We start from the raw sequence: 15,403 nt of genomic DNA, 5'->3' as shown, positions 1-15,403 counted from the left end.
TGGAGGATTAGGTTTTCAAATTAGCGACTATTATTATGCAAAGGGTTTTGTTATATTATTTCCACATATGTGCATGTTGTACTGTCCCCCTGCTTTTAGTGATCTTAGCAGGCTCCACCAGGCCCTGTCTTCACAGACATATTGTAGTTCAGTATCACCCACCTCCCATCATTCCTTCCTCCTCCCACCCACCCTCCCCAGCACATGCATTTTTAAAGTTACAGTAAATATACATTAATGTAACCCTTTTCATTTTTGAGATGTATCTCACTATTGCTCAGGCTGGCCTTGAACTCCCAGGCTCAAGTGATCCTCCTACCTCAGCCTCCTGAGAGCTGGGATGACAGGCGGGTCCCACCTCACCAATCGTTGTAGCACTTTACACTGCACAGTTGAGAGAGAGAGAGAGAGAGAGAGAGAGAGAGAGAGAGAGAGAGAGAGAGAGAGAGAGAGAGAGAGAGAGAGAGAGAGAGAGAGAGAGAGAGAGAGAGTGTGTGTGTGTGTGTGTGCGAGTGCGTGCAGCCCTCACCATGTCTGTCCACTGAGGTCTCCGGTTCCCAGGCTGAGTGCACAGCCCATGTACCAGCATGCCTGACCTTCGGGAGCCACACACAGCTCTGCCAGGTGAGGTCATTTTACAGCTGAGCCCGGGGCAGGACTGGGCAAGTGGCTCACAGGCTGGCATGCTACAAGAGAACCAGGTCACAGTTCCCCTAAGCCCCAGTGCTTCATGGGAAGTAGCTGCTGTGCAGTCAGGGCTGCCTGGATGTGTGCTAGGCTCTCGGGTCCCAGGAACATCTGTCTGCCTGGAGGCTGGGCCTGGCACCCATCCTACCTGTCCTTGACAGGAGAGCTGGTATGGAGAAGCTTGGGGCCCTGCTTGTGTGCTGGTGTGATTCTGGCCAGAGACTGGGTCTAGTGATAAAGACCAGGCTAGCCTAGCCTGGAACTTTTGTGTGTGTATGCATCAGTGTATTTTGGTCCAGGGGCTTACCTTATCACTTAAGACTAGTGCTCTTCCTCTTGAGCCAAAGCCCCACTTCTGCATTTTTGCTGGTTAGCTGGAGATAAGAGTCCTAGGGACTTAATTTCCTACCTGGGCCGTTATCTCAGCCTCCTGAGTAGCTAGATTCGAAGATGTGAGCCATAGCACTTGCCTTAGAACTTCTGACCAACTGTATCTGTGCTGCCTCCTGAGTGCTGGACGGCAGGTGTGCACCACTATCTCCTGCTGGGGTGGGTTTTGTGGGCTAGTTTGGAAAGATGATGCTTTAGGTGAGGAGCTCAGAGGGTTGTGGGGGCTCCCTCCTCCCTGCCCCTTGCTGTCCTCAGTGGGCCACGGAGCTGGACACTGGTCTTAGCAGCCAGAGTTCCTGCTAGCATCACAAAGGTGAAGGACCTGAGCACACACGGTGCTCAGCTGCCACTATGGGGGCAGGGACTAAGAGCTGGGTTGGCGCCATGGCCCAGTGCCCTCAAGAGCACGCTGTGCCAGACCATCTACCCAGGAGCTCCATCCCAATCTGAGCCTCTATGGAGCCTTCTTTTTGGATCTTCCTGTTGGCCACTCCCAGGGACCTCTGACTTCCTCATGTCTGGCTGAGCAGACTCAGTGGCACCCACTCTGTAGAGACACCAAGTGTGAGTCCAGACACCAGGACACCAGGGCCAGAGGTGCCTCAGCCTCAGGCATTTCACAGGGGCGAATGTTGCATTCAGGCGGGAGGTGCCCATGGGACCTGGCGTCGTGACGCCACGGAGGGGTGCAACCCTCACCGCTGCACCGTGTCCTCTCAACAGCGCTGCTTTCTGCTGAGATGTCCACGGTGAGCTGTGTCCACAGCGGGAACCACAGCTTCCTGCATCACCATGGCCGCTGTACTGTGCCTCTACCTGTGGCATCACCCACGGCCACAGCACCTCAGTGCACACAGCACCAAGCCATCCATGGCGACAGCACACGGCCTGCAGCACCACGCCACCACATCACAGCACCTAAGGCTACCACACCCAAGTGCTCCACTGTGGCCTCACTTATCACTGGGAGGAGGGAGGCGGGGGATGAACGTGGGCAGTGTTGTCTTGGTTGTCCTGGAAGTGGAAGCCGAGTGCAGGCTGCTTCATCTTACTTGTTCTTCACCGTACATAAGTGACATAAGGCCCAATGGTGCCTTCTTGCTGGCCGCTCCTCTTTTCCAGGCCTCTTGGGCAAAATGTCCCCATTTGGGTGGGTTGAAGCGGCTCCCTTATAGGTGAGAGACATGGAAGCCATGTCCTGGCTCTCACAGCCAACGGGAAGATACCAGACCGAACATGCTCCACGGTGCCTTTGCTTTAACCTACATGCAGTCCTCTAACCATGCCAGACAACCCTGAAACCTCTCTGGAAAACCATAGATGAGTGTGCGTGCACGTATGTAGACACGGCTGTGTAGGTGCACATTCAAATCTCCATACTCACACGTGGCTCCTGCCCTCAGCATGCACTGCTGGGGTTGCTGGCTCTCACAGGCAGCAGCCACATCCCGGCATGAAGAGCCTCTGGTCACTCTGGGTCAGCAGAGGAGGGTCCTGTCCCTCTGCTTTTCTACCATGCAAACCAACAAAGTCAAGGCCATTTTCTCCCTTCTGAATCTTTTTTTTTTTTATTAATGAAAATAACACACACACACACACACACAGTCAGCCATCGGGCTTGAACTCAGAGCTGGGCATTGTCCTTAAGCTCTTTTGCTCAAGGCTAGCAATCTACCACTTTGAGCCAAGCTCACTTCTGGTTTTCTGATGGTTGGAGATAGAGTCTTGGGGACTTGGCTACCTGGGCTGGTTTCCAACCATGATCCTCAGATCTCAGCCTCTTGAGATGCTAGGATTACAGGTGTGAGCCACTGGTGCCCAGCTAAAAAATCTTTTTATGAAAACATCAAAGATACCCAGAGGTGAGCCTGCTACCCAGCCCCGCTGTTCCCTACCCAGGTGCCCTCACCTCCTAGAAGCAAAGGCCACATTGTCCCTCTGAACCTTTTAGGTGAGGTTCTTGGGGTGAAAGCATCCCACGCCCCCAACCCAACCATCTTACCTTTAACAGTTGCCTTCGGGTTCACCAGTAACAATAAGCAATGCCAGTTCTCACTGGTGTCTGGCATGGGGGCAAGTGGCTCTACCACTGACTGGTCTTTTACTCAACAAACCCAAGCCCAAACCAGCACCTAGAGCAGTGTCAATTCCCCACAGGTCAGGAGTAGTGAACCTCTGCCCCGTCTTGCCCTACCCCAAGTCAGTCTCAGGTAATCAGGGCATAATCAGCCCCACCCCCCCATTCCCTGACTTCTCTCCCACCCATGGGAGGAAAAGGAAAGGATGTCTCCACTAGACTCCTGCCCAGTTATGCTGCCAGCCAGCAGCCCTCCCTTCTCTATGTCATCAGGCCCTTGAGCTACTGCAGCATTCCAGTGGGCCTCAGACATAATCTTGCCAGTCTTGAAAACACACTCTTCTCTGTGAGGCTTTCTCTTGGTTACAGCTCTATCTCTCTGCTCTCCTAACAGAATAGAATAGTCAAGGTGGCTTCTTGCCCGCTGCCCCTGCTGTTCTACAGAACTGCGTGTTGGATGTCAGGACATCATCAAATCCAGGCCCCATCCCACACTCCTGGTCCTGCCAGGGCTTTTCCCTTTTGGTTAAGGACAATGTGGTTCTTACAATTGCTTAAGCCTACACTCCTGGACTCAGATAAACTCAACAAATTCCTAAAAAGACACAAACCATTAAACCTGAGCTAGGCAGGAGCAGACAATCCAAACAGACCTACTGCAACTGAAGAGATGTTGTTAGTGAGCAGAGGGTGGGTGCCCTCTAAGCCCAGAGGCAATGGCTTCACTGCTGTGTTCTGCCAAACACAGGAGTTAACACCAATCACTGCAGATTCTCATGGACAGCAGAAGAGCCAGAAATAGTTCCACCTCATTCCATGATGCTAGTAGCAACTTGATGCCCAAACCAGACACAAATGTCACAGGCCAGTACCGATTATTAACATGGACACAAAAATCCTCAGCAAAATTGTAAAGTGAATCCAGGCATATGCAAAAAGAGCTATGCACCATGACCAAGTGGAGTTCATCCCATGGTAGATCAATATCTAAAAATCAGTCAGGGTCACTCACCACATTCACAGAATGAAAAAACAAGCCCACGTGATCAATAGAGGCAGAAGCAGCACTGGACCACATCTAAAGCTGTTTGCCGGTGAAGACCTCCTCAGCCTGATAAAAAGCATCTGAGAGAAAACCACAGCCTGCACGGCTCAGAAACAGACTGGATGGTTCCCTCGCAGGGACCAAGAGAGCTAGCTGCTCTCCTGCTCCTCCATACAGCCCTGGAGACCGGCCAGGGCATCAGGCTAGGAAGCAGCCAAATGCTGCCGTGTTGGAAAGGAAGACGGCAGGCCCTCTCTATTCAGTCAACCGGATCTTATATCGGGAAAACTCCGGAATCCTCTGAGAAGCTCCTGGAACTAATGAGTGGCTTCAAGGGAGCAGAGAGTCACTTTCCTCCTCGGTGACCCATTTCCCCCCCAACCCCCGCAGCGGTCAGCGGGACTGCCCCCTGCCTTGCCCTTTCCTCCCCTGATGGACGGGAGCTGTGGCTCCTGCCTGTAATCCCAGCTACTAAGAAGGCACAGACCATGAAGATCCAGGTTTAAGGTCAACCCAGGCAAAAGGTGAGACTCCCCATCTCAACCAACAAGCCGGCTGCGAGGCGTCTCAGTGACCCCGGCGCCACCAGAGGGCAAAGGCCAAAGGCCCCACGGTCGGTGGGCGCAGCAGGGCGACCTTACCTGGTAAACAAAAGGCCTGGATGCAGGACTCAAGTGGTGGAGCGCCTGCATAGCCAGGCGGTCCCGAGATGAGCCCGGCGCCGCAAAAACAGGCAAACCCCGGCGGGGTGGCGGGGTGCAGGCGCCTCCCCGCGCACAGCCCGCGCACGCCGGGCCTCCCTTCCGTCCCCCGGCCAGCCTCGCCCGCACGCCCGGCCCGGCGCGGAGCCGCGCGTCCTCGCCGTCCACGCCACCCCCGCCGCGCTTCCGGGCGCTGGGCCGTGCCGGGCCCGCGAGGGCCCCGGAGCGCCCCGGCCAGCAAGGCTCCCGGCCCGCGAGGGCCCGGCGGCGCCCGCTCGCAGCCCACCCGCAGGACCCGGCTCTGCGGGGCCGCGCCGCCGGGTGGCCGGGACCCCGTGAGCCCCGCTCGGGCTGGGCGGCCCTGGGGTCGCCGACGGCCGGCGCGGGGCCCGTGCGAGCCTCAGGGGCGTCCGCGGGCCCGAGGCTCTTAAGGGAAGAGCGGGGGGACTGGGCCCGACCCGGCCCCGTTCCGAGGACCCAGAGACGGAGGCCCGGACCCCGCGGCAGGCTCTGGAGGCGGCAGCCCCTGTCTCCGGCCTACTGCGCCTGCGGAAGGGGGCGGGGCGTGGGAGCGAGACGCCACTACTGCGCCTGCGGAAGGAAAAGGGCGGCGACAAGTGGACGAGGGCCCGAGGCAAGGCCTCTGGTGAGCCTACTGCGCCTGCGGAAGGGGGCGGGGCGGGGCGGGCGTTTCGACGGCACCTGCCCGTGGGCCGGGTCGCAGGCGTTGCTTACCGCGCCTGCGGGAAAGGGGCGGGGCTGCGAGAGGCGTTAGCTGCGCCTGCGTGCGGTGGCTGCTGGGCGCTCGCTCCGCCCGTTGGCCGCCGCCTCAGCCGCCGCCTCCCAGGAGCCGCGCACGCGCCGCCGCCTCAGCCCCGCCACCGCCGCCGCTGCCGCCGCCGCCACCCCCGGCCCGCGCCCGCCCCGGCCCGCGCCCGCCCGCCGCCGCCTCCCTGGCCCGCTCGGCGCCTCCTCGGCCTCGGCTCGGCGCCCGCAGCATGCAGCAGCAGCCCGGGCGGCGGCGGCGGCCGTGAGGCGAGGGCCGCGCGCCCCGGCCGGCCGGCCCGGGAGGGCGGCGGCGCCTTTGTTGAGGCCGGGCCGCCGCGGCCTTTGTCTGCAGATGGTGGACGCCGGCGGCCGCGCCGCCGCGGACGGCTGGAGGAGGATGGAAGCCCCGCCGGACGGCACCGACCTGGTGCCGCTGGACCGCTACGACGCGGCGCGGGCCAAGATCGCCGCCAACCTGCAGTGGATCTGCGCGAAGGCCTACGGCCTAGGTGGGCGGGGGCGGCGGGAGGACGGGCCCGTGCGGGGGCCGTGCGGGGCCCGGGCCGGCGGGAGGACGGGGCCCGTGCGGGGCCGGGGCCGTGCGGGGGCTGTGCGGGGCCGGGGCCGTGCGGGGGCTGTGCGGGGCCGGGGCGGGCGGGAGGATTGGGCCCGTGCGGGGCCGGGGTCGGTCGGGCTGAGCGGAGACGCGGGGCCGGGGCGGGCGGGAGGACTGGGCCCGTGCGGGGGCCGGGGTCGGTCGGGCTGAGCGGAGACGCGGGGCCGAGGCCGTGCGGGGACGGACGGGGTCCGTGCGGGACCGGGGCCGCGCGGGGCCGCGGAGCCTGGGGGCGGCAGGACGGGCCGGGGGCCGGGCGGGGACGCGGGGCGTGGGGAGACGGGGCTGGGGATCGGGCGGTGGGCAGGCCGGGGCCGGGCGCGGTGTCGGCCCCCCTGCCGTCCCGGGGACCCGGCCAGCCCCGCGCTGCAGGCTCTTGCGGTCGGGCCGCGCCGGGAGCTGCGCCCGCGCCGTCCTTGCTCCAAGTCCCGGGGGGCGGAGGGGGCTGCGGGCTCCCGAGTGGAGTGTCGGCCCGCCCCGCGGCTCCCGCTCGTCCCCGGCCCCGGGCCTGGTAGCCGCCGCCCCGAGCCCTGTCTCCTGCCTCGCGAGGCCGGGTGGGCCGAGGCCGCGTCCTAGGGGACAGCCTCGATTCTTAGCCGTCCTCCCGCGTCTGAAGGTTGGTACCTAGGAAATGGGGGCGGTGGACGCCTCTAGCCAGGCGGACGGTCCCACTCCTGTGCAGCCCCGCGAGCCCCTGCGCCGGTGCCCGGCGGGGGACCTGCGTGCATCCCCGGGCAAGACCTAATGCGGAGTGGGTCGGGTGCTCGCGCCTCTGCGCCCTGACCGTGCCAGGCCGGGTGCCGTCGCACGTGGGATGGTCCCGCGTGTCCTGTGTTTAGTGCTATGTTCAGATACTTAGGAGTCCCCTTCAGTCTGAAGCTTAAGTCACCTTTTTGTCTGATGACATCGTCGCCAGAGACCGAGGTTTAAAAAAGGGCGAGCTAAGAGAGTGCGGAAGTGGTGCTGATGAAGGCACCTTGAATGCTTATGTGGTCATGTGAAAATGCAGCCCCTCGTATAACGGATTGGTTCTAATAAAGAACGTTGGGGGGACATGTGAGTCGACCAATGCTGAAAACTCGCTGGGCAGGCATTCTTGTGCCACAGCGGCTTGGGCCTTAGCTGGCCTCCAGTTAGTCAGAAGGACAAACATGTTTTGTGAGTCTCAGGGATTAAATACACTGCTTTGTTTTAAACTTGCCTTAGTGGCTTGCAAGTTAGGAAATAGTTCTTGTCCAGTTTTAAGTCTTGTAGTCCTCACTCACTGGTCCCGTTGGACTTCAGTCAGATGATCTGTGTTAGATAACACAAAGAGTAGAACTGTTGTAAAAACAAACGAAAACTAAAAATACCATAGAAATAATGCTGGAGTGGACACTGGGAGCCAGGCCTTCGGTGGCCACCCACCTTTGTGGGCCCCACACCTCACCCTGTCCTCCTGGCCACTGCCAGCCTGGGTTGGATGTTGTTTTATGTCAATTGCACTGTTGAGTTTTATGTGATTTTCACACTTTCTTTTGAGGTTTGCTTTCTTTACCCTACATTGTATTGTTGGTTTTCTCCTGCGTTGTCTTGATTCTCTACATGTGTTCTCTGTGTTGTGCAATATTTCACTGAGGCCTGTCGTGCACCAGCCGCTGTTCCTAGGCACTGGCTCAGGTCTGATTTTTATTTTTCCTCTTAAAAATGGTGTATTTTTTGGCCTAAGTTCAAGGTTTCATTCCTGTGTGGTGGTTTTGTTTTTGGTGATGGGTGGCTTGTGCATGGCAGATACCGCTGAGCTACACCCAGAGCTCTTTGTGCATATTGAAAATTGCCCATTTACAAATGGCTTAGATTATACCAGCGAGAACACTTCCATGATTAGTTCTTCAGAGTCCTTAGCAAGTGAGTCTGTGTGTATTTTGTTGTGTTTAGCCTTGGCATTTGCCAGTTAGGTACAGATCAGTGCTGGTCTCTCAGGGTCTGGATCAGGTAAGCAGACCTTTATTCCCTAGGACTAGATTGCTCTTCAGTACTTGTTAGCTTCTCAATAGTGAGGCAAAAACCTGATAACTGATACAGGCTTTGAAAATGTGAAATTATTGAAAAGTTGGGCCTTTAAAGATTTCACATGAGAGCAGGAATTGAAGAGCAGGTACCGTCCTGGGACAGAAATCTGAGGTGCCTTGTTGATTTGGGATGAGTCCTTTGCTAAAAGAAAGCCTGTGCTGCCAGTTTTAAGAGCCTGATTTCTTTTCTGTTTTGCTAAATGAGGGCATTTCTGTTCGATTCCTAGCCCTAGGAAGGGGGGCAGGTGTAATTACTATTTTATCTTTTGCTTGGTCATGGGGCTTGAACTTCAGGGCCTGGGCACTGTTCCTGAGCTCTTTAGCTCAAGGCTAGCGCTCTAACTCTGCCACTTCTGATTTTCTGGTGGTTCATTGGAGATAAGAGTCTCATAGATTTTCCTGCTTGGGCTGGCTTTGAACCATGATCCTCAGATCTCAGCCTCCTGAATAGCTAGGATTACAGATGTAAGCATCCTGCGCTTAACTTTTTAAAATTGGGATTATTTAACTTTACCAGTTTGAGAGCTTCCAACTCAGATGACCAGAAAGACCGAGCTAAGCTTGGCTGGAGAGACTTCATTTATTTGTGGTATGGAGGTCACAAGCTGAATAAGAACTTGTTATCTAGCATGGAGTGTAACTTGCAGGAAAGGAGTAGGGGGGGCAGATGGCAGGATGGTAGATTTTTTTCCCCCTTAAAACACTTAACCCAAGTGGGGGGAACCTTTGTTTCTTGTTTGGAACTCCTCATGCTCTTGTTCACTAGACATGGTGCTTTCAGTGGTAAGTCAGCTTTAGGTGTGCTTGCTGGGAAAGTGGCTTGGATGCTTCATGTGTTCTACAAGTGTTCATTAGGTCCTGAAGTGAGACCAGTTTTCCTTCCTGTGTAAATTGGAAGCTGGTGAAAGCATAGGGCTGGCCTCTGGGGGCTGGCAGCTTCCTCTGCTTGTTCCAGGGACTGTCCCGTCTGTAGCAGGTGGCAGGCCCCAGGAGCTCACCTGGGTGACCTTGGGCATATGGTTATATGGAAACAATCGTACATGTCTGTAGCAGGCTGGAGATGTGGCACAGTGGTGGAGCGCCTGCCTTAGAAGTACCCTGAGCTCAAGCCACAGTGCCACCCAACCACAACAAAAATATCTAAGCAGGAGGGAGTTTGTTTAGGCTGCAAGAACAAGTGGTAACAATTTGCTTTTTTTTTTTTGTCAGTCATGGGCCTGAACTCTAGGCCTGGGCACTGTCCCTCTGCTCCTCAGCTCAAGGTCAGAGCTCTACCACTTGAGCCACAGCACCACTTCCGACTTTTTCTGATTATGTGGTGCTGAGTTATCGAACCCAAGGCTTCATGCATGCAATGCAAGCACTCTACCACTGAGCCACCTTCCCAGCCCAAGTGGTAACAATTTGGATGAGAATTGCAGTAAACTGACAGAAAAGGAAAGGAGTACTTGAAATACCATTCATTGTATAGGCTAGAGTGCTGGGCCTAGGTAGTCTTGGTTTTTCCCTCTGTGTATTTCATGTGTGTCTTTAGCAAACTCAGGCATCTGGCCTTGGTTTCAAGGGTCACTGGTGCTTTTCTCCAGGACAGTGAAAAAGCCCAGGGAAGTATGAGAAGGCTCCCGGCTTTGTGAGGGAGTTGTGTGCTCAATGTAAGCTGACTTGTCCCTCTGCCCTGGGCTGCCCTGAACCTTGGGCCCCAGGTGAGCCTTCAGCCTTCTCCTTCCAGCACACCTGGCCTGACCAGGGCCTGCTGCGGCTGCTGGCAGGAACGCTACCCCCCTCTTCTCTCTTGTTCTCCCGTTCTCCTCTCAATAGACTTATTCAGCCTATTGATTTGAAAGGCATGTGGTAGAGTAAGAGGTTCCCGGAGGATCTGTGAAGCTGGGTTCAATAACTTGGTGTTGGCAAACATGGCGTAGGCTCTGATTTGCTTAGTTGAGATTAGAGGGAGACCCCTTAGTAACCAGATGCAGGGGTCTCTAGGTTGTTTTGTCGTAGTGATATTTGGTCAAAAAGAATCTCTCCATGGACTCCTTTTGGCTTGCCACCCCTGTCCCCACTTGGGGCCACTTCCAGGGCAGCCCGCCCCAGACAGCAGTGTGCCTGCCATCCTTTGCAGAGCAGAGGCAGTGGCCAGATTGTTGTAGGTTTGGTCGGATTATTGGTTTATGAGTTTGGATTATGTTTTAAATAGCCAGGTTGTTCTTGGCAAGGTCTGGCATGAAGGGTCAGGGCAGCTTTGAGTGTTTATGAACATTGGAACTGATGTTGTGGGCTGCTGTCTGGTCAGCAGTGTGACCTTCCCTTCACTGGGGTGTCTTGAGAACAGCCTGTCTTCTGGCTGGTTGAGCTTGCAGTATGTGGGAGGGGGTAAGTAGGTAGGGTCCTGGTTGTCACATTTAGTACTGTTTTCCCCTGTGCAGAGTGCTCAAGTATTTGTTGAACAGAGGATTAGGAAGATGTGTTTTATGTCTCAGTCCTGGTGGCCAGAAGTGGGGGAATTCATATTTCTAGAGTATCAACTTATTTTTCTTTCTGCCCTGATGCCACAAGTATTAACAGAACAATTAAACATCAGGAGTAATATATAAATTCATCTTTTAAGTTCGATCTGTAAACCAGTTCTTTAAGACTGACTCTCAAAAGTGTCAGCTACTGTTGTTCTTCAAGGTGCTTAACTTTGGGCAAATAATCTCCAAATAGCCGTTAATATTTTCTTTCCATTGTATTTATTCTGGAGAAACTACTGGCTTTTTTTTTTTTTTTTTTTTTCTTCAGTCACGGGGCTTGTAGTCTGGGCTGGGCCCTGTCCCTGAGCTCTTCTGCTCAAGACTAGTTCTGTACTACTTGAGCCACAGCACCACTTCCAGCGACTGGCTTTTTTGGTAGCCTGATAGTGTCTTGTGCACCAGTGCCCTTTCCTCACTTCCTAGTTGTACTATGGAAAAACTCTGCTTGCTGTAAATTTTAATCTTGCCTGGTCTGTAAAGAGCCAATATTACATTAATGACTGATGATAATTGAATGGTACCCCCCCCCCCACACACACACAATTTTTCAGTTGTGGGGCTTGAACTCAGAGCCTGGGCATTGTCCTTGAGCTCTTTTGCTCAAGGCTAGCTCTCTACCACATTCTGGTTTTCTGGTGGTTCATTGAAGATAAGGGTCTCATGGGGGGGGCTGGGATGTAGCTCAGTGGCAAAGCGCTTGCCTAGCAAGTACGACATCCTGGGTTCGATCCTCAGTACCAAAAAAGAAAAGACAAAAAAAAAAAAAGAATGTAAAGTAAGAAAATAATGTATTAAAAAAAAAAGTCTCATGGATTTTCCTGCCTGAGCTGGCTTTGAACCAGAGTCCTCACATCTCAGCCTCCTGAGTAGCTAGGATTATATAGGATTGAGCCACTGGCACAGCCATAGTTTTGTTTTTTAGGAAATACAAAGAGGTGATTACATAGTGCGTGGTGCCTTCTCTTCTGTTGATGAAAAATCCCATGAATTAGGGTCACCCAAAGGAAACAGGACTAGGGCAGGAGGTAGTGTGGTGTCCCCACGGTGCTGAGGAGGAAGGAGCACCTGGGGCCGCAGAGGGGAGCCTCGCACAGAATGAGGTGCTGGGGGGCCTCATGGGTTGACAGGCCTTGACGGATGGAGAAAGCTTGGGTCACCCCAAAGAAGAGGGGAGGACATCTTCCCATGACACTTTGCAGCAGCCAGGTGTTTTCAGGCACTGGTAGACAGGATTTATTGAGGCAGACGCATGGTGGATCAAAATGGTAGGGGATTAGTTTGGAAACAGTTTGGGCCCAGGTTAAGAGTGTCCCTCTGTCTGGGGTTTCTTTGGTAGGCGCCTCGGTAAGGCTTTTCAATAGGGCGTGTCGTGCTGAGAGAGTAAGCCTGGGAAGATGCATTTAGCAGGCGGGAGTGGGAGGAGGCGTAGATGGATAGAACATCTGGGGTGATGTGGTTGCAGCTGAACCTGCAGCCTGTCTTTTTTGTTGGCAATGGAAATGAGAAGGGAGGGTGGACTCCGGGACATTCTCAAGGCAGATTCCGGGAGACTGTATTGATTGACGGCAGTGGAGGAGGCGGACCTTCAGTGCTGACTTGGTATCCTCAACAGGGTAGGAAGGCTTTGTTGTTTCATAGTTTTTCTGCTTTCATGGCTTCTGTTTTTCATGTATGGAAAGATGATTTTTGACTTTTTATTCTATTTCTGACTTCTTTACTGAGCTGCCTAGCCTTCTCTTTCTCCTCCCTGAGACTGAACTTGCGCAGGCTAAGCTGCTTTTTCTCATATTGGTAGCCCTTAACTGTTAATGAGAGTTATGTTCAAACAAAGCCCTGCATAGACTGAAAATATTGTAAATCAGAAACATAGTTTAAACTGGATGCCAGTAGCTCTCATCTGTAAGTCTAGCTATTCAGGAGGCTGAGATCAAATGATCATGAGTTGAGGCCATCTTGGGCAGAAAAGTCTGGTATATTCTATCTCCAGTTAGGCAGCAAAATTCTGGACTGTGGGCATGGTTTAGGTGGCAGAGTGCCAGCCCAGAGTAAGAAAGCTGAGTGAGAGCTCAAGGCCCTGAGTTTAAGCCCTGATTCCACCACATACACGTGTATGTGCGCACGCACGCACGCACACCCCCCTATTGCTCCCTTTAGTGCCTTGGTTGCGATCCCAGCATTGGCGCACTGATAGCCAGGGAAGAGCTCAGAACTCAAAAGTTTGACTTCTTTTGAGTGCATACTATTTTATTTTTGTTGTATTTGTTTACTTATGTAGAGTCCTCAAACATACTATGTAGCTCAGGCTGGCTATGGACTCATAGTTTTGAACTTATGAATCTCCTGTCTCAGCCTCTATGTGTATTTTGCTTTTGTACATGGGAAAGTTGAAAAATCCTGTGTTGGTGATAGTGCTGCTAGTTTGTTTAAATACCCTTCATCACTGAAAATTTAACCAATCAAAACTTAAGCTAGTTATCGGTTTATTGGAACATTGTGTTACAGCTTGTCCACGTGGAGCTTCTATAATCAAGGCTGCATCGGTAGAGTCTGGTGTGGTAGCTTACTTAGGAGGAGGTGCCACCGGCAGGGCAGAGGAAAGGAGGGAGTGGTGCTCCCTTCGCAGAAACCAGAATGTTCCGTTAAACCAAGTGACACAGTGCATAGCCTAGCTTGGTGAGAATCGACGGAGGCCTATGGGGGAAACAAAGTCCACTATGGAGGCAGAGGGGAGGGCAGTTAGACACAGAGATGTTTGGACAAAGACCTTGGAATGCCGTGAATGGCTGACCAATAAATTGATAAATCCTTGCAAGAATTTTGCTCTGGATTAGTTGGAGAGCCATTGGATTTTTCTGAGGAGGGAAGAAATATAGGGATTCTGGCTCTTCTATTAGCTAATGCCCATTGGTGTATAAAATTTAGATTTATATTGGACCTTTGGGAAAACCATCCATCTTTTTTTTCTTTTAGTAAATGGTTCTTTTTTTTTGGGGGGGGGGTCCGGTTGTGGGGCCTGAACCCTGGGCCTGGAACTGTCCCTCAGCTCTTCAGCTCAAGGCTAGCGCTCTACCACTTGAGCCACAGTGCCACTTCTGGCTTTTTTCTTTTTGCTTATGTGGTGCTGAGGAATCGAACCCAGGGCCTCATGCATGCAAGGCAAGCGCTCTACCACTGAGCCACCTTCCCAGCCCCGGTTCTTTTTTTTTTTTTTTAAATATAAATATACAGAGGAGTTACATACATTACAGTTACACACATAAGGTAATGGGTACATTTTTGTTGAACGTTGTTATCCCTTCCCAAACCATTATTTTGAAGTATTATTTATTTACAATAAAACATAAGCACATAGCTGGGCAAGTTTAACCTGAGGTCCACAGCTCCAGCCATGGCCACAATCAAGAGAAAGAATGTGTTGTGTTCCCTCTGAGTCCCTGTGTCTCCCGTCCAGGGCTTCCCTGACCTGCTTCCTGTTCTTCAGACCAGACCTGTCTTTCTGGTGTCTCCTGTTACCTGAGCACAGGGGCCGCATCCAGTTTCCTCACTCGGCACGGCTTTTCTGAGATTCATCTGTGAATGCTGTGACAGGACTTCATCGTGTGTCTAGTCATATGTACTTACCCATTTGCCTGGTGGTGATTTTTTGGGTGATTTCCAGTTTTGGGCTATTAGCACTAAAGTTACTACAGGTTTTCATTTGTGTGGACAGATGTTCTATCTTCAGTGGCTGGGTTTGGAGCTCCTGGGTCACTCTGTAGATTACAGGGGTATAGGGAGCTTGATAAGGCAAGACCTAGTTGTTTTCCAGAATGGTTCCATCATTGTTTTCTAGCAGCCATGTGTAAGTGTGACAGTTTGTTCTGTCAGCACTTGGTGTTGTCAGTCTTTAGTTTTAGCCATTTAGGTGGATGGATTGTGCATCTCCCTTTGCTTTTGGTATTCAAATCCCGGGTTATTGATAATGGGTTTTCCATGTGAATTTTTTTGTGACATATCTTTTAAAATCTTGGCTAGCCGGGCACCGGTGGCTCATGCCTGTCATCCTAGCTACTCAGGAGGCTGAGATCTGAGGATCACGGTTCAAATCCAGCTGAGGCAGGAAAGTCCATGAGACTCTTATCTCCAGTTAACCACTCAGAAAACCAGAAATGGTGTGTGGCTCAAGTGGTAGAGTGCTCGCCTTGAGTTGAATGAAGAGCTGAGGGACAGTGCCCAGGTCAAGCCCCATGACAGACAAAAAACAAACAAAACAAAACAAAAAACAAAAAACTTAGCTAACTGAAAAATAAAGTTTTAACCCTCAGATATTTGAAGTTGTGAAAAATACTACAGAAGTCTTGAGTATCTTTACCCAAATTCCTAACAGTAATAACCTTTGTAAAAACTAGAATATTACAACCAGGAAATTTGGCCTTGGAATAATTTATCATAGAACATTCCCACCTTCAACACTCTTCTGTTGCTATTTATAGGCATACCTGCCTTACTTCTGCTTTGGGCATATTTTACTCTTTTCTAGTCCCCCCCTCTACACCCCCTATCCTGGGGCTTGAAC

General features: G+C 53.1%; 1 protein-coding gene across 2 annotated transcripts in view; it reads left to right on the top strand.

The window, feature by feature from the left end:
- The first annotated feature begins 5,682 nt into the window (after positions 1–5,682).
- Camsap1 (calmodulin regulated spectrin associated protein 1) overlaps positions 5,683–15,403 on the top strand; it is a 59,385-nt gene continuing 49,664 nt past the window's right edge. Inside the window, exon 1 of one of the 2 annotated variants that reach the window (XM_070015031.1) lies at positions 5,683–6,177. In XM_070015031.1, the coding sequence (XP_069871132.1) occupies positions 6,021–6,177 (157 nt within the window). In that variant the 5' untranslated portion in view covers positions 5,683–6,020. The remainder of the gene's footprint in view (positions 6,178–15,403) is intronic. The other variant, XM_070015032.1, reaches the window with a different exon arrangement.

The sequence above is a fragment of the Dipodomys merriami genome, unplaced genomic scaffold (genome assembly GCF_024711535.1).
Source record: "Dipodomys merriami isolate MVZ:Mamm:240054 unplaced genomic scaffold, mDipMer1.0.p SCAF_11, whole genome shotgun sequence".
NCBI lineage: Eukaryota > Metazoa > Chordata > Mammalia > Rodentia > Heteromyidae > Dipodomys > Dipodomys merriami.
Note: the sequence above shows the minus strand (reverse complement) of the source record. Positions and strands in the feature narration are given on the sequence as shown.